The sequence below is a fragment of the Grammomys surdaster genome, unplaced genomic scaffold, assembly GCF_004785775.1.
Source record: "Grammomys surdaster isolate TR1022 unplaced genomic scaffold, NIH_TR_1.0 172, whole genome shotgun sequence".
In the NCBI taxonomy this organism is placed as follows: Eukaryota; Metazoa; Chordata; class Mammalia; order Rodentia; family Muridae; genus Grammomys; species Grammomys surdaster.
Window position 1 is genome coordinate 5,198,681 of NW_021604620.1, and position 27,158 is coordinate 5,225,838.

At 40.5% G+C, this 27,158-nt stretch overlaps 2 protein-coding genes across 6 annotated transcripts in view; one reads left to right on the forward strand and one right to left on the reverse strand.

Moving 5' to 3' along the window:
• The window catches only part of Cmc1 (C-X9-C motif containing 1), a 51,732-nt gene extending 35,123 nt beyond the window's left edge, over nt 1-16,609 (forward strand). The window contains exons 3-4 of the mRNA XM_028767426.1: nt 8,627-8,717; nt 16,350-16,609. Of these exons, the coding sequence (XP_028623259.1) occupies nt 8,627-8,717; nt 16,350-16,470 (212 nt within the window). The 3' untranslated portion in view covers nt 16,471-16,609. The remainder of the gene's footprint in view (nt 1-8,626; nt 8,718-16,349) is intronic.
• Azi2 (5-azacytidine induced 2) overlaps nt 14,770-27,158 on the reverse strand; it is a 28,395-nt gene continuing 16,006 nt past the window's right edge. For all 5 annotated transcript variants that reach the window (XM_028767423.1, XM_028767421.1, XM_028767422.1 and 2 more), the window contains 2 exons: nt 22,607-22,725; nt 14,770-20,160 (listed from right to left, as the gene is read on the reverse strand). In XM_028767423.1, the coding sequence (XP_028623256.1) occupies nt 19,748-20,160; nt 22,607-22,725 (532 nt within the window). In that variant the 3' untranslated portion in view covers nt 14,770-19,747. The remainder of the gene's footprint in view (nt 20,161-22,606; nt 22,726-27,158) is intronic.

Sequence of the window (27,158 nt, forward strand, 5' to 3'; positions counted from 1 at the left end):
GTGTATATACGTGTATATATGTGTATATATGTACTTAATAGCGCCCCCCCTTCTAAGTACATAAACAAAGCCTGCTTATTCTGTGTGTGATCTCAGGGCTGACTGTGTGGTATTTTTAATGTAAGTCCTGTATCTTCATCTTTTGCTTTCACTTTAGCTTTGAACTCAGATCCTGGCTGGCTGAGGCGTTGACTAGCATTAGCAGCCGGGCCTTTGGAGTGGTCAGTAGAGATCCTGGGCCATGCTTAGCAAACGACTAGTCTCATCTACTGTTATTCTTTCTTGATGCCCATTTTCTTTGTAAATATTTATATTTTGGATTGCCATGCACAGAATTAGACATTTCAGTATTATGGGCACAGAATTAGACATTTCAGTATTATGGGCTATGAAATTATCTTGTTGGTTTCCTTCCTTCCCTTAGTTTTTTCTCTGATAGTTCCCTCAGAGGGTCCTACCTTGACAGCCCTACTGAAAACACATCGTATTGCCCCCATAGCCCTGTCTTCCACTGTCTCTGTTACAACACTAACAGTCCACAGGGTTGTACTTATTGTCTGCCTTTGAGAATAAGCTTTGAATGACAGAGCTTCATTCCAAACAGCTGGAACACAACTTGATGGAGAAATATGCTCAGCACATAGTTAACAAAAGAATGAGTTAAGAATGTAGACTTTGAAGAGGAGAAGAAGGAGAAGAAGAAGCGTGCACTAGAGCAGGGAGTGACATCTTGGAGTTTGACACCACAGCAAGGTTCAGGCCAGCATGAGTGATGTGGTCAGACTGTCTCATAAAACCAAATGGGAGAAATAGAGAAAAATGTTTTCATTACAAAAATAAGATTTTAGATGAGATGCCTGGGTAGCCCTGGCTGTCCTGGACTGGCTTTGTTGACCAGGCTGACCTTGAACTCACAGAGATCTACTCGCCTCTGCATCACAAATACTGGGAGGTGTGTACCACCATTTCCAGGCCAGTCTACCATATTTTTTATGATGACTAAAGAGTTTCAGGCTTTAGTTGGTGTATTCAACAGATAAACCTGAAACAAAAATTATATAAGCACAGGACCTAGTTTCCATTGTGACTGTTGGCGTTTTATTATGACATCAGATTGCTTTGGGTACAATTATAACTGTTTGAACATTTCCACATTTTCATACCCAGTGAGGCTCACATGTAAGAGCTACAGGGCTAGGAGTGTTGTGTACAGAGACCAGTGTAGCATGTCTTCACTAGGCTAACTTGGGCCCACCCACTTCTCTGCTCTTTTGATGAATAAGAGACAAGCTGAAGTTGCTTTGGACTGAAAGGCAGTCTGGGGCTCGTTTTGGAATTACAGTAAAATCCAGGACCAAGTGATCAGGAACAGATTGCTAGAAATCTGAATTAGTCTCTCTTCCCAGCTGTTACAAGATGTAACAGGCCAGAAATTCTGCATATATTCAGTTAAGTGGGATGCGACAGAGTCTCCCCATGAAAGTGACAGTGCTGCGTGAGACTCCTTAAGTGGTTGGCTGGTTAGTATTGTAGCTGGAAGATTTTACACTAAACCTAGAAGACTAGGAAGTAACTCCTCTGTTTGACCTGAACAATATGATGATTCTGTGGTGTTTGAGTTTGTACATTTTTAGGTTGATGCCAGCAAAGCAGCTGCTGCTTGAACTCAGTTGTGAAACGCTGAATTATTCATTTCCATAAACAAAACTTCCTTAGTAGGTATTTAGCATTAATTTATTTCTCTTTATTTCAATCGACCCTGTTGACATTCTGGTTTAAAATTAAAAAATATTCTTTGTGGAGTCTAACAAACCAGACTTTGTGATAGCTACTTTTTCTACCTCTATTCTATGGCAAAACATTTATATATTTGGAGAGATGAATTATATCATATGGTTCCCTTTTAGTCTTTTAATAAAGTTCTTAATAAAACAGAATGAAAGCAAAATATTTCTCTATAGTGTCTTTAAGTATTCAAGACTCTTTGGCATTGACTCTTGACCAGTTAGATCATAGCATGATGCTGTGTGCTTACACATGCACACCACAGAATTAGTCTGAAGTCTAACGCTGTAAGTGTATCAGTAGAATTTTAAATAATTATTTTATCATTTATATTGTTTGATAGATTATTCAGTAGAATAAAAATGTAAAGTTCATTATCTTTTGGTTCTTGGAACTCCCTCATCTACAAATACAAGTTTGAGAAGCATAGAAACAAAAATATGGTTTTATATTTTATATATAAGATTTATATATATAAATGTATACCATTGTTTCATTATAACATGAAGTTATATATCTGTGTTGTGTGTACAGCACAATTTTGGTTTACATTACTTGGAACTGTTTTTTTCTCAACTCTAGAAAACTGTGCATTTAAAAATTAAACTATGCATTCTAAAAATTTTAAGTTTTTCTAATTTTCTTCTAAATTTTTGAGTTTGCTAACAAGCAGAATAGTCACTTCTGGTCAATTAACACAGCAAATAATTAGGCTTTCCAGTTTGTCTTCATGTTAAATTTAAAGGAAATGAGGGGCAAAGTCAATCCCACCTTCTCTTTACGGTAACAATTACAAATGCGGAAGGATTTTCTATGGGGTTTAGTGATTTCTCTACTCAGTAAGGTTGGCCCACTATGTTTTCTTCTGTCTGGAAAGGTCATTTGGAAATAATTGGTTTGCTTCAAGTATGTGTCTGCCATCCAGAGAGGATAGTCATAGAAAGAATGTGACCTAGAGAAGAGTTGCTGTTTCTTAGCCCATTGTAAATATGGCTCACATGTCTTTTTTATTCTGAGAGTAATCAATCTCTAATAAAACTATATTCTTAACTACTTGAGCTGATAAACAGCAAGGTTTGTTTTAAAGAAGTCAAGTTTATTTTATGTCAATTTTCTATTTGCCCTGTATAAGATGTATTTAATTACTCTACTCCATCTCTGTGTTCAGATTAATCAGATCCTGCTACCTAGTGGTGCTCAAATTAGAATAATACTTTAATCAACTGTGTTACCCATGCCATGGTAGACTAGGAAAGCTACTCCTGGCATATTGAAGATGCATGCATTTTATTTCGTATTGTAATTTAAAAGTAAAATCAGAAATATTGATTTCTACTTGACTGGAGAGATGATTTAGTTTGAATATCAGTCTGATGTTAATCAGGTGAGAATTAATTGAGTTGGAGGTATTAGATATTCAGTGCTGTTAACTGAGCCGTGATCAATCTAGAGAGAAGCTTTCTGTTGGACTGTGCTAGAATTGTCAAACAGCTCATGCACTACAATACAGAATAATCTTTTGTGTTCATCCTTCTAGCTTCTTGTCTCATTAAATGCACCACTAAATTCATTCTATACACAGACTAATCTTTAAAGTGTAGAATGTTAATAAATCATAATTTAATAGAAAATTAAAAGCATAATAATTTTGTCAAAAATGCTTTTGTTGTCACGATTTTTGTAATACGATACCTAGAACTGAATTTTAAAGCCAAGTGATTAAATACTTCCCTCTGAAGTATACTTGTAACATAAGACTAGAAAACCCTACATCATTTCATTTAACTGTTCAGCATTGAAAGAAATGAGCAGTACAGAATTATTTTAATGTTTATTTCCTGAAATAAAAATAGAGTCAGTAGCATTTTGTTGGTCTGAAATGTGGCCTGGGCTTTTCATTTATTTTAAGGGTGTGATAGCAATATCATAAGTGTTGTGAAAATATAACTGGTGAGATAACACCTCCATAGGACCTGAGCTTAAGTAGTAACATTGGAGAGTCTTTAAATAAACTGCAGCCAGAACGGAAAGGATCGATTTGCCTTGTTATCCAGGGACAGTGCACTTATTAATGTCTGATTAAGTTTGCTGCACCATGTCTTTTAGCCCTTTCCCCTCTTTTTTTCTTCAAAACTGGGAATTTAGATCTATTTACCAGGAAGGCAGCACACATTGTCGTCAGAGTTCTTGCATCTGGCAGTTGGTGTGAGCGTGTGAGATTAGAGGAAAGCTACAGTGTGACTTTTGAGAGTGTCTCTTTACCCTGAAATGATGCTTTTCACTTGTCGTGACTATGTAGACATACATTTCAGGAAAGGGAATTTTCTAAATTTGTAGTTGAGAACAATTAGTATTTAAGGAATTAAGCTATACATCGGAAACAGCCTTGGAAGGTGATGAACAGGGAGTTCTTAGTGAGTCATGGGGTTCCCTCCCATTGTTGCTAAACAGAGGAGACCAGGGGAGAGGAGGGACATAGAGAGAGGGCTTCCTCATGCCAGCCCCTCAGCCCAGCTTCCATTTTCTTCTCTCCTAGCCTATAGCTACTTTCCTCCTCTTTTTAAGTCAACACATTGTTCCATACTTATAGAGTACCAACTCCAAGACCAACAGTTTCTTCAGTTTCTGTTCGCCAGCCTGTCAGCTTCCCTCCTGTGAGACAAGCACAGCGGTTCCCTGCGTGCTCTTCTCCCACAGCTGCTTTGTGCCTGTGTTCTGAGTAGTAACATGCTGTAGCATCTCCTGGTGCACTTTACTGACGAGCCTTGGATCCTGGGGACTGCTAGTGTTTCAACCCATCTCTGCTGTAGTCTCAGCTCCTGGGGCAAAGGAAAGACAGGAGATCTTTTGAGCCCAGCAAGCTGAGAATGGTTAACACCCCTCAAAAATGAAAAGAACCGTGAAGACCAACACCTCTCGGTGTGCTGTTTGTAATGGTATGCTATTTTGTGGTGTAGTATTTTTGTTTTGGGAGGTGGTATAAGAATTAGATCTGATGTTGACGAAAGATACATCCTTTGTTTCAAGAAGATAGGAAATGACTATCAACATACTATTCCTTTAATGAATATATAATATTCCTTTTATGGTTATCCACAAAATACCATATTCTAAGAAAGATACATGTAATAGTTACTTTAATAGGAGGTGAACTTACCTATTCCTGTGGTTAGCCTTGAGGTACCCACTCTCTTTACGGACACTGGACTGTTTAAAAGCAGCTTGTGGCCATCCTGCTTTGTGAGTAGACTGTGTCAGGCCCCACAATGGTACATGGAAGGAACATGGAAGAAACCGACTCCCTGACTTTTTACCTGGCTATCTCAGTCCTCCAGTCCTCCTCATTAGTGCCGTCATGGCTGCTCCATTTGAGCATCTCCCACCTGTGATCCTTTTAAAAAAGGCAGGTGCTCAGGTGTTTTGTTTACTGGTCACACTGGAACATTCTCATACCTTCCTTTCAAGTTCTCTTAGCACTTTGTTGAGATCTGGCTCCCCTGCACTGCACTAAGTTCTCCAAATGGGGTGGAACGTTGGCTTTCAGGTGGTGTCTTGCTCTGGTGACTCCATCTCACAAAGCAGCATTTGGCTCCGTTCTCAGCAGAAACACAGAGAAAGGATGATTCTGCATGTCATTGTGTATGCAGGTGACCAGCACCATCTGTGAAGTGCAGTTGATAACAAGTTACTCCTGAAGACTGTGTGGGCACACAGACATTAAAACACAACAGACCTCTTGAGTACACCAGATGTGGAAAGGTGCAGCACCCCACTTGTATTCCACAAAGAGGACTCTTAACATGGAATGGATATGGAGGCCTGGCCTTTACTTGAGAAACTGTGTGTCAGCTCAGCTGGGGCCCTGGCACTTGATAGGTCTTATAGTGCCGTGTTATTGTCTGTGTGTTCGTGTGTCCAGGGCTCGTCTCCAGGCTCCTAGGTACCTCACCTCTGCAGCTTCACTCCATCCTGAGGCCCTGAACTAGCTTTCCAGATGATTTGGTTAATAATCTAACTACTCGCAGTGACCCTGAGATTCTTGGTATCTGCGTCCACCTCCACCTCTTTGAACTCTGTCTCCCCCACACACACACATACCCAGAGAGGTATAATTACTATGTGATGTGTGATCTGATAGTTAATATTAGTAATTAAGATAGAAATTAATCTCTCATCAGCCAGCTATCAAGGGAAATCTGGACTACTTGGCAAGTGCAGTCAATATACTGATGATGCAGCTTGTGAATGTGTCATTATTCTTTAAAATAATGGTTTGACATTGTGGAAAGACAAATGCACCGGTGTTCCCAGTATAGTGTGCTCATGACACACTTCAAATCTAAAATGCAGTTTATCATTTTGGGTGGTTACTATGAGAAGCTTATGAAAAGAGAAGAGAGGCTTCATTAATTCATGTGTGAATTTATTCAGTGGCCTCTTCAAATAGACAAAGTACCTGTCACCATTCGTTCTTATCGATAATGCTTCACTCATGCTCATGTCAGGGACTGTAAACACATCAGGTCACAGGAAAAGTAAATAAAAAATTAGCTCATTGTAGTCACTTTGGAGAAGCCATTTTAGATTTAGCCTATTGTACTCATGGCAGCATACAGGCAGATGTGGTGCTGGAGAAGAAGCTGAGAGTTCTACATCCAGATCATCAGGCAGCAGGAAGAGAGTGACACTTAGCTTGGTTTGAGCACCTGAAACCTCAAAACCCATCCCACAGTGACCTATTTCAACAATGCCACATCTCTTAACAGTGTCACTAAATAGGGGCCTATGGGGTCCATTTTCATTCAAACCACCACATTCCCCTCCCTGGCTCCCATAGGCTTGTAGGCATATCATAGCCTGACTTCAAAAGTTCCAGATTCTATCACAGTACCAGCACTGTTTCAAAGTTTAAACTCATGGAGATTCACATAATCTCTTAACTGCAGTCTCCTATAAAATCAAAATGAAAAATCAGATCATGTACTTCCGACATACAATGAATGGCACAGGATACACGTTACCATTCCATAAGAAAAGGACGAGAACATAACGAGGAAATACTGGACCAAACAAGACTGAAAGACAGCTGGGCGAACTCCAAACTCTGCATCTGAAATCACTGTGCTCTTGAGATCTCCAGCTCTTTTCAGCCTTGTTGACTGCAGCACACTCTGTCTTGGGCTGGTTCCACTGTCTGTTTGTTAGCATTGTTCCTTTGCAGGTATCCCACCAGTCTGCCATTTCCAACATCTTGGGTTCTCAAAGGCAACCCAGACTTTGCACAGTGCCCTTTACAGGCCTCCATGCAGCAGCACCCTTGACACACGCCTGGCCTCAGTGGCTTTCCTTGGCTGTGGAGGGACATTCCATAAGTCTTTTCTTCTATCCTTCACTCTAAAGCTGGAACAATAGGCTGAAGCTGCTGTGTTCTGCTGTTTGCTGGAGTTGGAACACAGGCCTCTCATTCAAATACATCTTCACCAGCTTTCTGTTTTTTTGATGTTTTCCTTCACTGCCTAAGCTTGGCTGTCCTGGAACTTTTCTTTGTTGATCAGGCTGACCTTGAACTCAGAGATTCCTTCCTCTGCCTCTGGAGTGCTGGGATTAAGGGTGTGTACCACCACACCAGGCCCTGATTTTTTTTTAATTCCTTTATTTCTCTATGTTTCTTTTCACAGACTTGAAGCTTAGCTAGGTACGGTCTTGCTGTCCTACATTTTACCTGGCACCAGGCTTCTCTCTAATCTGTTTACAGTTCCTGGTACCTCTTTCTCCTCAAACTGTGTGTGGGTCTTGTATTTTCTTCTTGCTTAGTTTGCTTTTTTTCATTATAAATATGCATTAGCGTGCCACTAATAACCAAGCAACACAGTCAATACTAGGCTGTCTGGAAATCTTCTCTGCCAAAGCTGTTAATTCATAACTCTTCTATTTAGCATCAGGTAGATTTTATGGACAAGGGCAGAAAGCAGCCAAAATATCCCAATAATAGTCTCTAGGCCACAAAAATCATATTGTGACTCTGAAGCCTTTTGATCTAGGCCCCACCCTCAGCACTGCTCTCTTCAATGTTCCCACTAGCATGGCCCCTTAAGGCCCACTTAAAGCATTCAGCTGCTTTCCTAATCAAAAGTCCCAAAGTCCACATTCCTCCAAACAAAAGCATGGCTATGCCTGTCACAGCAATAACCTACTCCTAGTACCAACTTCTGTCTCAGGGTTTCTATTGCTATGACGAAAACCTTGACCACACAACTTTTACAGGGAAAAGATTTAAATTGGGGCTGGCTTAAAGGTTCCAAGGTTTAGTCATTCTCATCGTGGTGGGAAGCATGGCAGCGTGCAGGAAACGTGGTACAGGAGGAGCTGAGAGTTCTACATCCACATCATCAAGCAGCAGGACGAGCAAGACATTGGGCCTCACTGGAGCAGCTAAATCCGCAAAACCCAACCCCAGATACACATTTCCTCCACCAAGGCCATGCCTCCTATTAGTGCCACTCCCACTGGGCCTATGGGACCATGTTCATTCAAACCACCACACCTTCTTACTTACCTCCCTTGGATGCATTCTTGTCCCTCTAGGAATCCTATGTGGTCATTATGGTCTGTGTCTCTCCAGGCAGGTTTTCTGCTTTTATCTCACACGTCCTCCTCTCAAATCCTTTCTACAAAATGAGCAATACTTGCAGTCTGCCCCTCAGTAGTGTACAATTTTTAAATTGACCATGGAATGTATGAAGTCTGGACAATGGATTCTAAGTGAGAGACTGTTAGAAATTTTTAAATCACGTCAATGGAATGTTTTTCTTTCTTCATTTTTTTTTTTTTTAATTTTCAGATTTTACCAGATGTTGCAAGGACTCTGGGATCCTTATGGTATTAAAATGCCGGAAAGAGAATACTGCATTGAAAGACTGTCTAACTGCTTAGTAAGTTGTCACCTCAATGCTTGTGGGTCTGTGATTATACAGGTGTTTAGTAGGGTAATGTTATCTCATTACCTGTAATATGTTCTGTACCTCTGCCTACCAAATTCTTCACATTGCTGGTTAAGACATCAGTATGTTACAGTTATTCTAAAAGAAAGACATTTAGGAAGGGATTTAAAAAGTTATACTTGGCAGAATTGTATGTATGATTTTCCGCATGGCTTAACAAATGCTTTTTCTTCAATAGGTTGGTTTATAGAATGATTATAGCCTGCTTTTTAGTTCTTCTATTGAAAAGCAACTGAACTAGACAATCTCTAGGGACTTTACAGCCTGGCAATTTGCTGAATTGTGTTTCAACTCCTGGAAAAGTTGCAGCAAGTGATGTGGAAGCTCTAAATCTCCATTTCTGATGCTTTATCAAATCAGAAAAGGGCAGGCCTTCCATGGGTATCAACCAAACATGGCATATGAAGTTGAAGTAAGACTAGGCACCTCCCCTTGTATTTAGGCTGGAGGAGGAACCCAGTAGGAGGAAAAGGTCCCAGAAGCAGGCAACAGTGTTAGAGACAGCCCCTGCTCCCACTGTTTGGAGTCCCACAAGATCAAGTTACACAACTGTCAGCTATGTGCAGAGGGCCCATATTGCAGGTCAGTCCCATGCAGGCTCCCTGGTTATCATTTCAGTCTCTGTGAGCCTCTGTGAGCCCAGGTAGTTGATTCTGTGGGTTTTCATGTGGTGTCTTGACCAGTCTGGCTCTTACAATCCTTCCTCTCCGTCTTCCACAGGACTCCCCATGTTTAGCTATGAGTCTCTGCATCCATTTCTATCAGTTGCTGGAAGAAGCTTCTCTGACGACATGTGGGCTAGGCACCAATCTATTAGTATAGCAGGATTTGGGGATCATTTCATTGAGTCTCTTTTCTCAGTCATGTTTGGATCTATCCTAGGTCTCTTGGCTGTCCAGCCTTTAGGTCTTGGCCTACCAGGCAGCGTCTGGAGTGGGCTGGTTCTCATGGCATGGGTCTCAAGCTGGACCAGTCACTGGCCACTCCCACAATTTCTGTACCACTCTTACCCCAGCACATCTTGTGGACAGGGCACATTGTAGGTTGATGGTTTTGCTGGCTGGGTTGGTGTCCCGGTCCCTTCCCTAGAAGTCTTGCCTGATTACAGGAGATGGCCAGTTCAAGCTCTGTATCCCTCATTGCTAGGACCCTTAGCTAGGGTCATAGATTTCTGGGGGTTTCCATTTCACTAGGTTTGTAGCTCATCCCCAAGAGCCCCCACTTCCAGTTGTTTGTCTCAGTACACTCCCCCCATCCTCCTCCTACCCCACCCCTCCACCTATGATGTCAGTTCTAGTTCCCTTCCCAGGGAGGTTCACAGTCCTCCCTTAAGCCCTCCTGTGACTTAGCATCTCTGGGTCTGTAGACCTTAGTATGATTGCCTTTTATTTTACAGTGAGTATATGCCATATAAGTGAGTACATACCATGTTTGTCTTTCTGGGTCTGGGTTACCTCACTCAGCATGACTTTTTTTTTCTAGCTTCATCCATTTGCCTGTAAATTTCATGTCACTGTTTTTTTTTTTAACAGCTGAGTAATATTCCATTGTGTAAATGTACCACATTTTCCTTGTTCACTCTTCAGTTGAGGGACACCTAGGTGGTTTTCCTGTTTCTGGCTGTAGTGAATAGGAGCTGCTCAACTAGTTGAGCAAGTGTCCTTGGGATATGTTGGAGTATCCTTTGGGTATATGCCCAGGAATGGTGCAGCTGGGTCTTGAGATAGATTGATTCCCAATTTTCTAAGAAACCATCATATTGATTTCCAAAGTGGCTGTACCTAAGCAATTCTTTTTAAATCAGCATTTTAGTGTCATCTTGATGCGTACGTAATTGTAGTTCCTCAACTCTTTTTGTTATTGGTTTTGAGATAGAGGCTGGATACATAGCTGTAGCTATCCTGGAATTTACTGTGTAGCCCAGGATAGTCTGGAGTTTGGCTGCATCCTCTTGGCTGGTGCCTCCTAAGGGCTGGAATTACATTCAGGAGCCACTGTCCCAGCTTAGTTTTTCTAATGCTTTAAATGACAGTGTGCAGAGGTAGTGTTGCAAGCCTTTGATCCCAGCACTCAGAGGCTGGGGTTAGGGGACCTCTGAGTTCCAGGACAGCCAGAGCTACATAGTGAAACCCTGTCTAGAAAAAAAAAGCAAAGAAGGAGGAAGTAAGCAGATTTCACTGAATGCGTTTGTTTCCACCTCCATATGTGCTTAATGTATACATTATTGTATACGTTATTGACAAATAATATCACAATATTTTACTAAGTTGTTAATTGGTAGTTGTGAGATTTTAATTTTGGCAAGCTGTTGCTCCCTCTTATGTTTTTCCAGATGCAGCCAGTGAAACATACATGTGAGCATAGTGTGAGATTTCTCAGGAGAGTAAATTAAAAAATAACACTTTAATAACTCCCTTATGTAATTTTAAGGCTAGATTATGTATATGTAATTTTACAGGCTTTTAGAATACCACTCTTGAAAGGAACAAGATTATCCAAACTCGTTTTTCGTATCTGCCCTTAGAGATGAGAAAACCAAGAGTTTGCTTGTGCTTCTCTGAGGCAGTCTCAGCTGCCGGGGGTTGCTGGGCAAGAACTGCAAGAGCCTGTTGTGTGTAGTTTTAAAACCACGCTGCCACCTTGCCCAGGAGCTGCTGCACTGCCAGCCCACTCCTAGCTCCCTCTTGGTCTACCTGGCTTAGCTCCGGATTTTTCTCTACCAGCCCTAACCCTGCTTCCTTCGAATCTGCAGATAAAGGACACCCAGCTTTACTGTTTTAAAACTTGCCCGCTAGGCACAGATACCTCCCACTTGGAAAGGCGTTCCCTTACCAATTTATTATCTCTGTTTCTCCTTCTGCCCTAATCTTAGTGGCTTGTTCCACCTAGTCTCTGCCAGACATCTTTGTCCACCTGCCCAGAGCAGAGGCCACATGTTCCAGCTGCCCCCGAGGTCTTATGTGGTTGATGTGTCCCTTTTCCTCCAAAGCATGGCAGAAAAGGCATCTTTCCTTCCTTGCTCGACTGCCTTTTCCTCATGGGACCTGGAAGTCCCACCTGTACCCTCTGCCCATCCATTGGCTTCCAGCCTTCTTTATTGACAAATCCAGAACCAATTGGAGAACTAGATGTTAGTATTAGACCCTCCCCTTACAAGAGCCCTCTATGTAGAGGAGAGGCTCCCTCTGGTCATGTTCCCTAGTGCGCCTCAGGTACGCTTCTCTTCCTCTTAGACTTATGCTTATGGGGGAACACAGATAGTTTACTTGAGTGTGATGAACTAAAGCAACAAACACATTTCAAGAAGTAGAAATGAGTGTAGCTCAGGAGATCTACAGGGGTCCTGGTTCCAGGCTCTGGGGAAAGGTGAGAAACGAGGACATGATCGTCCCTCAGTACGGTTGTCAGGTTTACTGTAGATGTGAGGGAGGGAGAGCACAGCAGAAGATATCTGCAAGGGTCCAGATGGAACTGGGCCAAGAGAGGAGAGTTGTTGGAGAGAGACCAAGAGAGATTCAGGAGAGGAGCCAGCCAGGAGCCTAGAGATAACCAAAATGGCTGACTTGTAATAGAGAAGAGAAACTGGGGGAGTGGGAGTGAAGCCCAGCCCCCAGGAGGGAGAGGTTTAGGATAGGGGGGCAAATGAAAAGTACTGGGAGGAGCTCCAGGTAGGGAGTGAGACTTGTCCCAGTTCCTTTGGGACCTGCTAACAGTGTTGTTAATGAGGTTTACTGAGACTGCATGCATATCACTTGAGTAGGGTCTGCTCTGGCTAGAGTACTGAGTCCTACAGAAAAGAAGCAGATACAGGAAGCCTCACAGAAAAAGTGCCAGCTGAGCAGACCAGTTGGTCTGAGACTGCTGCCCTTTTCCTCTAAGGACAACATGTGCTACATGGAGAGAACAGAGGGCTGCCTGCCCAGAGGTCCACAGCTCACTGAAGGAGGCTGGCATTGTGCAGCCTTAACTAGCACGCAAAACCACATCTTCTGGGCAGATGGAAAGTGTCTTAGTTAGTTTCTATTGCTGTGATGAAACACCATGATCCAAAAGCAAGTTGTCCTGGGAGGAAAGGGTGTAGTGGGCCTACGTTGCCTTGTTATTCTTCATCATTGAAGGAAGTCAAGACACGAACTCAAAACAGGGCGGGACCCTGGAGGCAGGAACTGATGCAGAAGCCACACAGGGATGCTGCTTACTGGCTTGTTTTCTATGGCTTACCCAGTCTGCTTTCTTACAGAAGCTAGGATCACCAGCCCAGGTATGGTACCACCCACCATAGGCTGGACCCTCCCACATCAATCACTAATTAAGAAAATGCCTTGGAGCTGGATCTTATGGAGGCATTTCCACAGCTGAGGCTCCTTCCTCTTTAATAACTGTAGCTTGTATCAAGTTGATGATATAACACCAGCCAGTACAGTAAGCAACTGCTCTATCCAAAGTGCCTCAGTTTTGCAAGAGAGGCTTATCTTTGCCTGTCTGCAGCACACTCAGCTAAGTGTGTAGTTCACTGTTTCCCAGCCATCTAGTCCCACAGGGAACCTGGGCATGGGGAGACAGGTGACTGTTCTGAATCTTGATGCCCTTGATGCTTTTTCCAGCAAAGTCCTTTGTGCTAGAACTCTGCATTTTCCCCTCTGTGTGGCAGTTTTATACTCCAGCTTGAACCCTTAAGAAATTTGAGACGGGGAAACCTTTGTTCCTCTTCTTCCTCAAAATGCAACCCCACCTTCTGTCATAGCTCAGAGGCAGAAGCCACACACTGCACACATGCACACCTAAATTCCTCACTGTTGTATATTGTCCTTGAGGGTGACAGGAAGCCCTGAGATGACTGTAGTTCAATCCACCAAATCACATAGGCTTTTAGTGGACAAACGGCCCTGGACACAACGATCCGAAGGTTTGTGCTCTCCAACTGGAGAACAGGTCTAGTCTATCAACCTGGAATGTTCCTGAATATGTAGGCTCATGTGCAGAGGCTAGAGAGCTTTCCAACCTAGCCTGATTCATCTGTTGGTCATTGTTAGAAACTATGGCCCTTCCTGTCTGTGTGCAGGAAGCCGGTGAGCAGTGTGGAGTCCTGGTGACAAGCCACCACTGCTCTGTGTATTGGAGACCATCTGCTCAGCACTTAGTGCCTAAGCACAGAACCCTGGTCACAAGCCAGCTGGAATTTCTTCCCTGAACGTCAAATTTCCCTTGCCCTGGTGACTGCCAGTGCCAGTATGTGCTTCCTGTGTGACCTTATAAAAGGCATCAGAGCCCTTTAACTGGGAGGAAAGAAGTGTTTGAGGTGTATTGCCCACTCCTGCAGTAGCAGAACACCTTTGTTAAGTCTGTAGGTGATACCTGTGAAAACCTAGTTTCCTCCATAAACTGCAGCTGCCTTTCCTGGACTCCCTCACATGATGCATGTGCACAGCACTGTGAGAGCCAAGTCCACCTTTCACAGACTGAAGCTGTACACAGGACAAACCAGCTCCTGAAGGCCTTGGCCAGCAGTCCAGAAGTATCTTGGGAAATGAAAACTAACCAGGAGACAGCTCTTTCCCGTGTCACATAGGCTTGTAAGTTGCCCTGTCTCCCACAGTGCCCATTCCAGGTATGTTAGGTATATGGAAGCATGGGGGATGCCCCTTGGATACACGATGCCCATGTTCCATGGAGTGCTTCTGTTCTCAGCCATTGGAAAGGAAGAACCATGTCTAATCCCATTCCATATTGCCTGAACAGAGAAACCCTCTGCCTTCTCAGCCTAGAATCTCTGATTTTTCTCCAAAAGTCCATTGAAAATGCCAGAGAGTAGAACATGATGATGCATGCTTGCAATCACAACATTCAAAAGACTGAGACAGGATTGATGCTAGTTCAAGGCTAGTCCAGGCTACACAGATTCAAGAGGTGCAAAGTGCAGGGGTGCGGGGAGGGGGAGAGGAGGTGGTGGTGGAATGTGGTGGAAGAAAAAAGTATGTGGGAAGCCAGTCATGAAATACATTTATTACAGAAATTACAACATGAATATTTACCTCAGGAGTTGACTACTACAAAATCACCCTGAGTAGCCATGATGACAGTACAATTGGGAGGAGGTAGGGGTTAGAATAGCTGTTGTTTTGTCCAGCAGTAAAACACTGATTAAAACAAAACAAACCTGCCACATCTTAGTTATGAGATTTGGGGTTTGGTAAAGTTACAGTGGGGACTTCTAGTTGACCATGATGGATAGGTAAGTAAAGGTCTTCAGCTCTGTAGCCCACATCTGAAATTTGTTACATTGTTTAACATAAGTATTCTCCAGAGGAACAGAACTGACAGAATGCATCCACAGACATTAGAAGGGGCTTTAGTAAAATGGCTTACAGCCTGTGGTCAGGCTAGCCCATCAATGGCTGTCTTGACATAAAGTCCAGTAGTTGTTCAGTCCTTGAGGCTGAGTGTCTCAGCTGCTCTTTGGTCTGTTGGATCCTGGAGAAGTTCACTGCCAGTGAAGGAAGGCAGGCCTCGGCAGGATAGATGGGCTCACCAGGGAGAGTGAAAACAAGCAGGCAAAAAGCAAAAGCTTCCTTCTACCATGTCCATTCAGAGACGCTGCCATCAGGTGTGGCTCAGACTTAGGGTGGGCCACACATTTCTCCACTCCTCAGCCTTGTCTCCCTTAATCTATTGCTTAAAGTTGGTTTCTTTGGGTTCTGTTAAGAATCTTAAATCTAAGTGTAGTTTGTACCCCTGGATTAAATCACTACAGATCCTGTTTCTCTGCTTTTCTGCATGTCTTAAAGGGAATATTTTTGTTCAGTCCCTGTCATGTGGCTTGAATTAGTTTTCTATAATCTAGAGTCTGCCTCTAACAAATTCTGGTTAGTTACCAATCAGCCCTTTCCTTTTGCATCCTCACAGCTCTTCCTTTGGGCCAGCTTAGGTGCCCATCATTTCTTGCTTGAATATTATTATTAGAGATCCAACTTTAAAAACCTTGCTGTTCCCTTTTAGCCTTGCCATACACTGCCATTCATCCAGTTAGTCTTGTCCTATTGCTCTCAGGATACTGTTGTAGTGTGACATCAGTGGCCCAACCTGATTTGGTTGCTGTACAGTCAGTGCTCTCAGGCTCTTCCTGCTGTATGCACAACCCACTCTGAGCTTCAGGCCACTTGGAGCGACTCACGCATCTCACTTTCCCCTCACCATGTCCCTTCTGTGGCCTTGCAAGGACTGGCCCAATGGCGCTCTCAGTGACACCTCCCCTCTTCGTGTTTCCATGTCTAACCCTGTCCTTTTTGTATTTGGTTCTAGTCCAGCCCTTGTGTGTTGAACCATGGGCTCCTAAGTATCATCACTGTTCCATCCTGTGATAAGACTAAACTCAAGACTTTCTAGTACTATGTACTTTATTACAAAATTAAAAAGAAATCATGGTTTTCTCATTAGTTAATGTTTATTGTGTCTTGGTGACTATTATTGAAAGTCAACTTTTCAAGATTAAACTTCATGAGTATCTGAATGTTATTAAAGCTTACACTGTATCTATTTTGAAATATATTGATTTACTTCTTATAGCTATAATGATCCAGCCTTCTATGAAGAATGCAAACTGGAGTATCTCAAGGAAAGGGAAGAATTCAGAAAAACTGGAGTTCCTACCAAGAAAAGGTTACAGAAGCTTCCCACAAACATGTAGGCAAACAGTGAGTCAGGAAGTCACGCTTATGGAAGCCATTTATAATGTAAACCAGAAATGATGGACTGAAACAATGTTTGCTCACCTTAATCATGAAAATACTGATTTTTTTTAATGAAATAAAAGTATTTATTTCAGAGTTCTGGTTTATTAAATACGGGGTAGGGAAAAGAGGAATATATTGTTTTCCTGGCCTTAACCCAGGTTTTACAACTCGAACTGCAATCACAGTGCTGTCATAGTTTCATGTGTGCATTACCTTCTGATCATGCAGGCTGATGGCTAGTGTGGGACCAAAGGACCAAAGCAAAGAAGGAATGGACCACCTTCAACACTGTTAATGGCAGCTGTGAACCAGAGCCCTTCTTCACTCTACCACTTAATGTGCTCTTGTGGCCAGCAGTCTGTTATGGTGATAACTTGCCCAGCACTGCCATCAGATGCAGGTAGGCAGGGCTGCAGACTTTCCACAGATTTATGTGAAAACGGATGAGATTATTTTACTGAAACTTTTGATAGAAAAGTTTCTGCATTGTTTCTTGATTTTTTGAGCTTGGCTACTGAAAATACTGTATATCTTGGATTCTAAGAAGTTGGCATTAAGTGTGAACTTCTGTTTTGTAACATTGGGGATTTGGGAGGAACTGTGGTAAGTTTCTGTTCTAGTGTGTTACCTAGTCTGAGCTTTTTATATTAAAAGCTATTTTTAGAACAGGAACAAAAACCAGGAAGGCAAGATTTAACTTTGTCCAATCCTACGGACAATTTTTTTTTCTCATTCAAATGAAATGAACCTAGTCAATGGATGCATGTTCAAGCTTCACATGGTACTCACCAAAGAACTACTTTACTCTTGTCTGAAATTCAAAGAACCCATTCTCCCAGACCACCACAGATCAACAAAAGGTGACTGGAGGCCAAGCAGAGCAAACTCAGTAAGTGTAGAGACTGCAGCATAGGGAGAGGGGCAAGCAGCCGATTATTTCTGTGCCAGTCTGTTGGCATTGGCACATTTCTATTGGACAGTGTTACAGCTGTTTTCAGTGACTCAAATTAAAAACAGTTACTACAAGAAGCCAGTGACATAGTAACAAGATTTCTGTTGTGTGTCTGATTATTTCTGTGCTGGCATGTTAGCATTGGCACATGTCTAATGGACAGGGCTACAGCTGATTTCAGTGACTCAAAGAAAACGTAGTTACAAGAAGCCAGTGACATAGTAACAAGATTTCTATTGTGTGTCTCCCAACCAATAGGTACTAGACAAACTATGTTCACATTCACCTCTTGTCTGACTAGTGTACCTTCTGCAGATGTGTCTTTGGATACTGGGTTTTTAATACGTTCATAGGGCAGTTAGTTCTATTTTGGCCTTGGCTCAATACAGTAACTGACCAAGAGGAAGGACCAGGTGGCTGCTGTTGGTTGTGTCCTAATATTACTGAGTTACAGGTGTGGTTAATTGGAATTTCTTACAAAAGAAATCCAGCTATTACAGCAAGTATGAAAAGGAGCAACAGAACTGTCAATTTTAATGAATCACAAAATACAGATGGTATCACTGACTAAGTATATATTTAAACATTTTCTGACCACGTAAAAATATTTTAGGGTTTATCTTTTCTAGCTAAGAAGTCTTACACAGGCCATTAATACTTTGAACTATTAACACCAGACTGTTCTAGCAATCCTTTTTGATAACTGTTAATACTAGTTAGAGGGAATTTGCTCCATTCAGAATATGTTGGAGAAATAAAATTAATAACATACTTCGGAAATATACATAGGCAAGGACAGTATTTCACATCCAATTCCATTTTAAAAACAAAAATAATTTTAATTAAAACAATTTCTTGGCATTGTTCAAAAACATTATAAGACTCTCTTTACAAAAGAAAACTTCTCATCTTGGTTTTAAAAAAGGCAAACCAGTAAGCTACATTGGACGGAAATGATGGACAGCCTTAGCATCCACATGAGAAATGTGTCTGCTTTCTTATTACACAGATAGTTAGTTCCTTCAGCTAGAGCCTGGAGTCGTGTATTTGTTTTATGCATATTGGGTCTTGTTATATTACTTGGCAGGAGCCTGTACTCCCTCGAGTCAGCTGTGTTCATTGGTTAGAATACATTCCAGTATCTGACATCAATTCTGTTAATCAGGGACAGGCATGAGTAAGTGACTGAGATAACTCAACAGTGAACAGTGCCCGGCTATGCATGGTATTCAGTGATAAGTCAGAGATCCTCTGAATTCAGGATACATGAAATGCCTCTTAGAAAAGGATAAAGTCTTCTTACATCAAACAGGTAATACATGATTACTAATACTCGTAGTGCTTTGACCTTGAAGGAATTTAGATGAATTTCCACATGAAGCCATCTTCGTTATTTCTTTACTTATTTACAAGTGATTGGCCACTTAGAACGAGTCTGGGGATATTTCATAATTGTACAGCACAAGATTTAGTTCTAGATGCAGCTAATTAGCATTTACTTTCTCAAATGTCCTAGTTTAACAGTGTATAAGCTGCTCTGTGTAATACAGATAGCTGTCCTGCTGAAAATGATCACATGGTGAGTTCACTATGAATCACTGAAGAGACTGCCCTGTGAGATGCTTTTTCTACTTTTAACTGGACATTATATAAGGTTATAATAGTTTATTCATAGAGCACATCATTTTTAACTATTTAGGATTTGTATATACTGGGGAAAGTTGGCTTCAATCATCATTAGTTCAAGTCTCAGAATTCAAATTGCACTTTAAATTTGTATACACAAACATTTTACTTAAAAATGATTTTAAATCTTAAAACTTGAAAGAGTAGCATAGAGATGTCATAATCTACTTTTATTCCATTATATTTCAAATCCTTATGCATCAGGAAGTTACAGAAAGCACGACTTACCCACACTCTTATTTGCTTCTTGACACAATCTGAACCAGCAGACATGGTTTCTCTCTTCTATTAAAGGCTGCTTTTTAATTAATGATTGGATATGTAGGCAGGTCACATACTTTATAAAACCATGTCTAAAATTTTCATTTTCCACTCTTTATCCAAGAAGCAAGAATTTGTAATTGTTTTCAAAGGTACAACTGGAGGTTTCCATACTGGAAAATCAACTGCATACATAATGTTGTACAGAATGTACAAATGTACACACTGGAGAACTCCCCAAGACATTCATCAGAGTCCACTTTCAGTCTGAACAATCTCTTGGGAGAACCAGTGAGTCAGTGTCCTTGTGATCAAATCACAAGTCAAATAAATCAACTTTTGTAAAGGCAGTTCTGATTATGTTGATCCAGGTAATGCAGTGGTGGCAGGTTGGATAAAGGTAAGAGTTTGCTTTTGTTTTCACCAAATGCTGTCTCACTTGATTTAGGAGGGCTTGGGAATACCCAGGAATTATCTTCCAGAGAATTTCTCCCATAGGAGTTGTGCTCCTGAAAGTCTGCACCGTCTTTAGGAACCAATGTCTCGTTATCTGTCCACGACTGAAGAACTGCTTTGTCTGAGAAAACCTTTCTATCTCCGGGTAAAGGGGAAGATGGAGCATAACAAGTGGCTTTGCCATTTGGTGACAAAGGGGGATGTCTTTTGTAAGTTGCAGTCAAATTTGTCAAATGCAATTTCGTGCTGTCTCTCCCAAGGTCTTCAACACATCCTACTGGGGTACAGGCTAAAAAGAAAGCATAGCTATGTGTCAGTCTTGTAGCGTTTGAGATTGTAAACATATATACCAGTTTCACAAGAGACACTAAAGTTAGCATTTCCAATTTAGTATGATCATTGGGAAACTGATTTGGAGATACTTAGATCTTTCACCAACTGCTTTGTTTGCAAAAATGGATGTCGAAATCCTTTCCTGCCTATGTCATCCTGCTGATGAAGAATCTGTATGTTGTAAAAAGGTATAACTTTTTTTTTTTAAACAAGGCAAAGACAAGAAAAGTTCTTGGCCTTTAATGTGGCTAGTAAAAGTTTTTAGACCATTTTAGTGGAAAAAATGTTGTGAAGAATTAGTAGGTTTAAAATACATTTTTTTTTTTGCTTACTGAAACTTCTCAATAGGAGAGGGTTTAAAAAGTAACTTCTTTTTATAAGTATACCTTGGATTCTTAAGAGTCGAATGAAAATTTAACATGTACTCAAAGGCTTTTGTAGATAAAATAGTTGAAGTAGAATCTGTAAGTTCAATTTCTTATAGTAAATATAATAGAAAATATAATTCTGCTTTGGTCAACAAGCAGGTCAACTTAAAAAGTAAATGAAAAGGTGTTTTAGACACACAATGGCTTAGAAAAGGCTGCTTGGAAGTTAATGTTTAGCCACCGCAGTATCCTGCGACAGTAGCCTCTTTTATTCTTCTCAACCTGCCACAACTGTAAGCTATGTTTTTTTCTTAGCCTAAAGATGACTAACTGTATCTAAGGCTTGGCTCTATGCAACCTAATATTTTATGTGTGTGTGTGTGTGTGTGTGTGTGTGTGTGTGTGTGCATGAGAATGCAGGTATACACATGAGCATGAAGGTCAGAGGACAAGTTTCTAGAGTTGGTTCGTTCCTTCCACTGTGAGTTCCAGGTACAACAGGTCCTCAAGCTTGCAGGTGGGCTCTTCCACTTGCTGAGCCAGCCTGCTGGACCAACCAAATGGAGACATTTGGGTGATGGGTGGAAGGGGATGAGTAGAGTAAAGGAACTGAAAGAATAATGAATTCTTCTGGACAGAGTATGGATAAGTGAGCATAGCCCAGTCTACTTAAAACAATGAGCTGTAGGGACTGGTGACTGTGCAAAGGCATCAAAAGACTGTATCATCATAAAAGGAACACAGGGTGGGAAGAGCTGTTCTCCTTTATTAGTCTTTGGAACATCTTATTTTATGATATAAGTAGTTGTACTGACAGCATATAGCTGAGTCACTGTAAGGAGAAGTCTTACTTCTGCCATCCACCTATGGTATCATCATAAGTAACCTTAGCAACTGGAAAAAGACAGTAAGGTGAACCACAAATTGAGCTATGTTGGCTCAAAATCACATTAACTTGCCTGATTCTTAAGTACCTAACTCCACAGAAATCAAGAGACTTTGAATTAATCCCCACCCCATGTGAAACATTGTCTCTTACAAACACTCCTGAGAACAGTTATCAAAGTTTTCTTGTTCTCCTTTAGAACAATCAGAGATGTAAGTAACAATTTTAAATTAGGTGATGACCACCTTTCAAAGTCACATCACATTCTTTTGAAAAATAAAATTTAAGACATCAAACGTATGCTGTATGTTTTGGATGTAAGGCTATCAAGTTGGGTACAAGCAGCAGAAGTTATTTCCTAAGATACAAAAACAGCACTGGCAAAAAAGTACCCACTACTAGATAACACAAAACACAAAAGCTTTAGTTAAATATTGGCTTTAAAAAGAAAGCAATGGCTGAGTGGGTGAACCCAGCACTTGGGAGGCAGAGGCAGAGGCAGGCAGATTTCTGAGTTTTGAGGCCAGCCTGGTCCACACACACACACACATGCGGAGGGGTTGGGGGTGACACAGGAGAGATAATATTGTTCCAGGACAGCCAGGGCTACATGGAGAAACCCTGTCTCAAGAAAACCAACCAGCCAGCCAACTAACCAACCAACCAAAGCAGTGGGAAATTTTGATTGAGTCTGCCTTCAAATCAGATGTCCTATAAGGAAAAGAAAAGTTTATAAAAAAGATATCAGGAACTAAATGAGTCAGAGTTGTTTTAAAAATAAAAAGCTAGGTCTTTGGTATATTTCATAGTACTGAAATGAAACTTTGGAGCTCTTTTTAAATATATAACTAACTCTATATACTTGTGGTAAAAGGCCCCTTAGCACAAACCTAACACCATGGCCTTACATAAGCAACACTTGGCTGAGAAAAGCCACAAGGGGAAAAGAATACAGTACTGAAGAAAAACCACCAGCAACACCTTAGGCTGCCCAGCTAGAGACTGAAGCGGAAGCAGAGCATGGGTGTGAGCAGGCACACGGCTACAGTCTGGCTTATCATCGTCATCAGATGAGACTAAGAGAAAGCAGCTAGCGGCTCTTCAGGCAGTCTGGCTGGAGTCAGCATTTCCAGCCAGCAGTGACTTGCCTTTCTTGACTGCAGCTGAGGTTTTCAGTTTTCTTAGTAGTTCTGCTTGCACTTGAGTCACCAGGTGTAAGTTAGACATTTCCCTCTTCAGTTCCCAGTATGCATGTTGCATATTATCACTGAAATGGAATTTTAAAAACAAGTTACACTGGGCCTTTTTATGGATAAAGGGCAACAACTTTATAATACAAACAGGTTTATATTTATACTTTTATGACAACATAAATGAAGCTAAAAGGTATATATTTGGAATGTTGTAAGTGAAAAACCTAGGGATAACACTGCTCTGATTTTAGGCAGTAACTACTGTATTAAACAGACCAGTGAGTTTTTTCCTGACTCTCTCAGAGCTAAGGATTGATTTTAACCAATAATGTGCAGTGCTGTTAATATAATTAGTAAGGAATATGCTTTTCCTTTTGTCAATCTGATCAAGAATAAAATTGCATTCATTCATGTATGGTCTTTGAATTTGTCTTCATCTTTGGATTGTTTTGACACTGTGAAATGAAGTGGTGAGTAGATACCCAAGACCACATTAAGACAAAATTGAGGTTTCATGCATTACATTCTTTATGTCTGACTGGGCTGTCTCATACTGTTGGTTCTAAACCAATGTGACATGACAGCACAAGACACGAGGAGTCACATGACTCCCTAACGAAGCAGCAGCTAGAGAAGTGGATTATAGGAAACACAACTTCAAAATGCCTTTCCATAGGTTTACAATTAAAAGGATCTGAAACTGTTTATAACTAATTTTAAGAGCTTTTATTTTCCATTAAATCCTTAAGGCTCATGATTTTCTTTAGGCTCTTAATTTTCAACTAAGTGAACTGGAATCTACAGCATATATTGTTTTATTATGCAGTAATAATTGAAATGAGAATAACTGACTTCATAGGATCAGAACAACCACTACTATCAGAGAATGTTAAGTGGTATAAAAATAGAACTAAATAAACATACTTAGCTCCTTTTTTAAGTTTTGTCTATCTAGTCAACAGAACTTAAACTTCAAAGGGATAACCTTGAAATCTGAATCTAGTGTTAGGTATAGAAGCAATAGGTATTTAAAAACAAATAGGTCAAATTATGTGAGGTAAAATTTTACCTCTTTTGACAGAATATTTCTACCCAACTATAGACTATAATTGTTATAAACAGTACAGCAGACTAAGTTGCTTTGGAGAAAAATCTAGTATTTTAAATATTTTGGTTAAGCTTGGTATATTTAAGCAGCTCTCCTTTGGAGCCAGTAAACACTGGATCTACTTTTTACAATGACTATTTCATAGTGAAGTCTGCTTCCATGGTATAATTTGGGGCATTCAGTGTTTGTCAAAGGGTCACTCATTCTAAAGCAGCAGGTGGAATTGTCGTACACATGTTAACTCAGGCACACAGGCATGAATAATACAGTTTGAAATTAGTTTATTATTGTTATAAAATGGTGAATCTGTACCTGACTTACAAAAAAGAAAATACTCATGATAATACTTGGGTACTCAAACCCCAAGTACATGTAGTCACTTAAAATAGCTAGACAAATAAAATATGACAAAGATAGTAGTATCAATACCTTGTATACATTTAAAAAGTTCAATTTAATGAAGATATGCTTAAAAATTAGATAAGGTAGAACTATATCATCAACTACCCTTTTGTCCTTTGCTCAAGTATCACCTACACTAAAACTACAGATTAAAAACCCAGCTATGACTGGGCAGGAGGAATGGTTCAGTAGTTCAAGATTTCTTACTGCTCTTGCAGAGGACAAGGACTCAGCTCTTAGCATCCAACTGCTTGCAATTCCACTGCTAGGACCTCACGCCTTCCATGGTTTCTATGGGCGTCTGCATCCCCATCCCCATCAACCCATGCAGGCTCCACAACATGGACATAAAAAGACTTATTTTTAAACACCTTACACACTGGCAAGTGACCTGAGTTTTAACTCATGGAACCAACTTAAGAGTGGAGATAAGAACTGACTCTACTAAGCTGCCTTCTGACTGCCACACAGGCTCTGAGGCACATGTCCACTCTGCCACCGCAGTGTCTAAGATTATTACTAATTACAACTCTTCCTCTATGGATAACAAAATAGTTTTGGTTGTCGTTACTTTAACATCAAAGTGTTATAGTCTTTAAAACATGTAAAAATGATTGGTTATTCTATGCATGTTAAAACCAGTAAAAAAAGAAATGAAAAGGCAAGTTATTTCTCCAATTCTTAGCAGGGCTCCTGTGAGTATTGGGTGTGTTATCCAAGTATTTTTGAGACTACGTGGACTGCATACCATTCTACCCTACTTTTTATTTTTTTCTATGTATGTCTTCAGTTTTATCATTTTTGTATAAAACAATTTTATCAGAAATATTTTCAATATACCCTTCTCAATTTTTCCAGATTTTTTTCTATATTTTTCTTCAATTTTATCAGGAATTTTTTTCTATATATGTATTCAATTTTATCAGAATATTTTCTGTGTATGTCTTCAATTTTTCCTTGTTTTCATAGAAAACTTCAATTTTATCTCAATTTTTTTCAACATGTTTCTTTAATTTTTTTCAGAAATTTTTTCTTTGTTTTCAATTTTATGAGGAATTTCTTCTGTCTTCAATTTTATCATTTTTTCATATAAAAATTCAATTTTATCTGATTTTTTAAATATATTTTTTCACTTTTTTTTAGAATTTTTTCTGTATTTGTCTTCAATTTTATCAGAATATTTTCTAATCATTTTTTTCATTTAAAACTTTAATTTTATCAGAAATGTTTTCAATATACCTCTTCAGCTTTTCCAGAAATTTTTTTCTTTTTAAAAAATTTATTTTTACACTCCAGATTTTATTCCCCTCCTGGTCTACCCTCTGACTATTCCTCCACATCCCATACCTCCTCCCTGCCCTTGTCTTCACGAGGATATTCCCACAACCCCTACATCCCACCAGACCTCTAAACTCCCTGAGGCCTTCAGTCTCTTGATGGTTAGGTGCATCCTCTGACTGAACCCAGGCCTGGCAGTCAGTCCTCTGCTGTGTATGTCTTGGGGGCCTCATGCAAGTAAAACCTGAACTTGCTTTAAATGACCTAAAAAAATAATGTCATGAATGTGGTTGCCTCTAAACAATGTATATAGCAGTTTCTTGAGTACTAAAATTTGCATTAATCAAATTGTGAGCCCTGAAAAGCAATGATTATAAAACATAAAAACAAGAATAATTATGGTTGAACATTATGTACTAGGCACTTCACCCATTTTCATGCACCAGCCTGGCAAAATGGCTGTGCTGGCTGGTTGTATGTCAATTTGACACAGGATAGAGTCATTGGAGAGGAAGGAGCTGCTTTTGAAAGTGCCTCCATAAGACTGGGCTACAGGCAAGTGTGTAGAACATTTTCTTAATTAGCGATTGATTGGGGAGGGCCTATACATTGTGGGTGGGGCCATCCCTGGGCTGGCGATCCTGAGTTCTATGAGAAAGCAGGCTGAGAAAGCCAAAGGAGGCAAGCCAGTAAGCAGCACCCCGCTATGGCATCTGCATCAGCTCCTGCCTCCAAGATTCTGCCATTTGAGTTCCTGTCCTGATCTTTGATCATGAACAGTGATGTGGAAGAGTAAGCTAAATAAACCTGCTCCTCCCCAAATTGTTTTGGTTACTGTGCTTCATCACAGCAAGAGTAACCCTAAATAGGACAACGGAATATCTCATTTTGCTCATGAGGAGACAAGTTCAGGAGTTGGCTCCACTCCACAAGGTTCCTTTTTCTAAGCAGTGGTACTTGTCCACTCTTAAGTATTGACCACCCTGCCCTTTTAGGGAACCATATTTCTTATGGGCATTGTCATTGTATCCACACCAATGGACCTGTAAAGTGGTTGATGGCCCACACAAATATGCTTAGTTCAAGTACAAACTTTTACCCCTCTGACTTTGGTGTTATGAAACTTGTCTTCATCTCGAAAGCATTACATGCCCTGTTTAGAAAGTACTGTGTTGTCTTTTATTGGCTGACACTATATATCAATCTTTTTGTAAAAGAAATGAATACTCCTCATGTTAAAAGAAAAAGCTACTTATCTGTATGATTTTACTTTAGACATATATAATTTTCTTTAGCATTTGAAATTTTACTGCAGTCCCTAAAAGCAGTAGTTCTCAACCTGTGGGTTGCTACCCCTTTGGGAGTCGCACATCTGACTTCCTGCATGTCAGATATTTATATTAAAATTCATAACAATAGCAAAATTACAGTTATGAAGTAGCAATGATATAATAATTTTATGGTTGGGGATTACAACAACACAAGGAACTGTGTTGCAGGATATTTGAGCACACTATGAACCCTGAGATTGTGTTGTTTACTGGTGTTTTAGCCTTAGCACGACCCTTAATCCCTCTGGCTGAAATACAGGCACATTCTTAGTACACACCTTTAATCCCAAACAATGAAGGTAAAGTTAGTTTGAAGAAGGAAGCACACATGTTTGAAAGTGATGTCTAACTGAGTGGCAGACAATGAGACAAACCCTATTTGACAGAA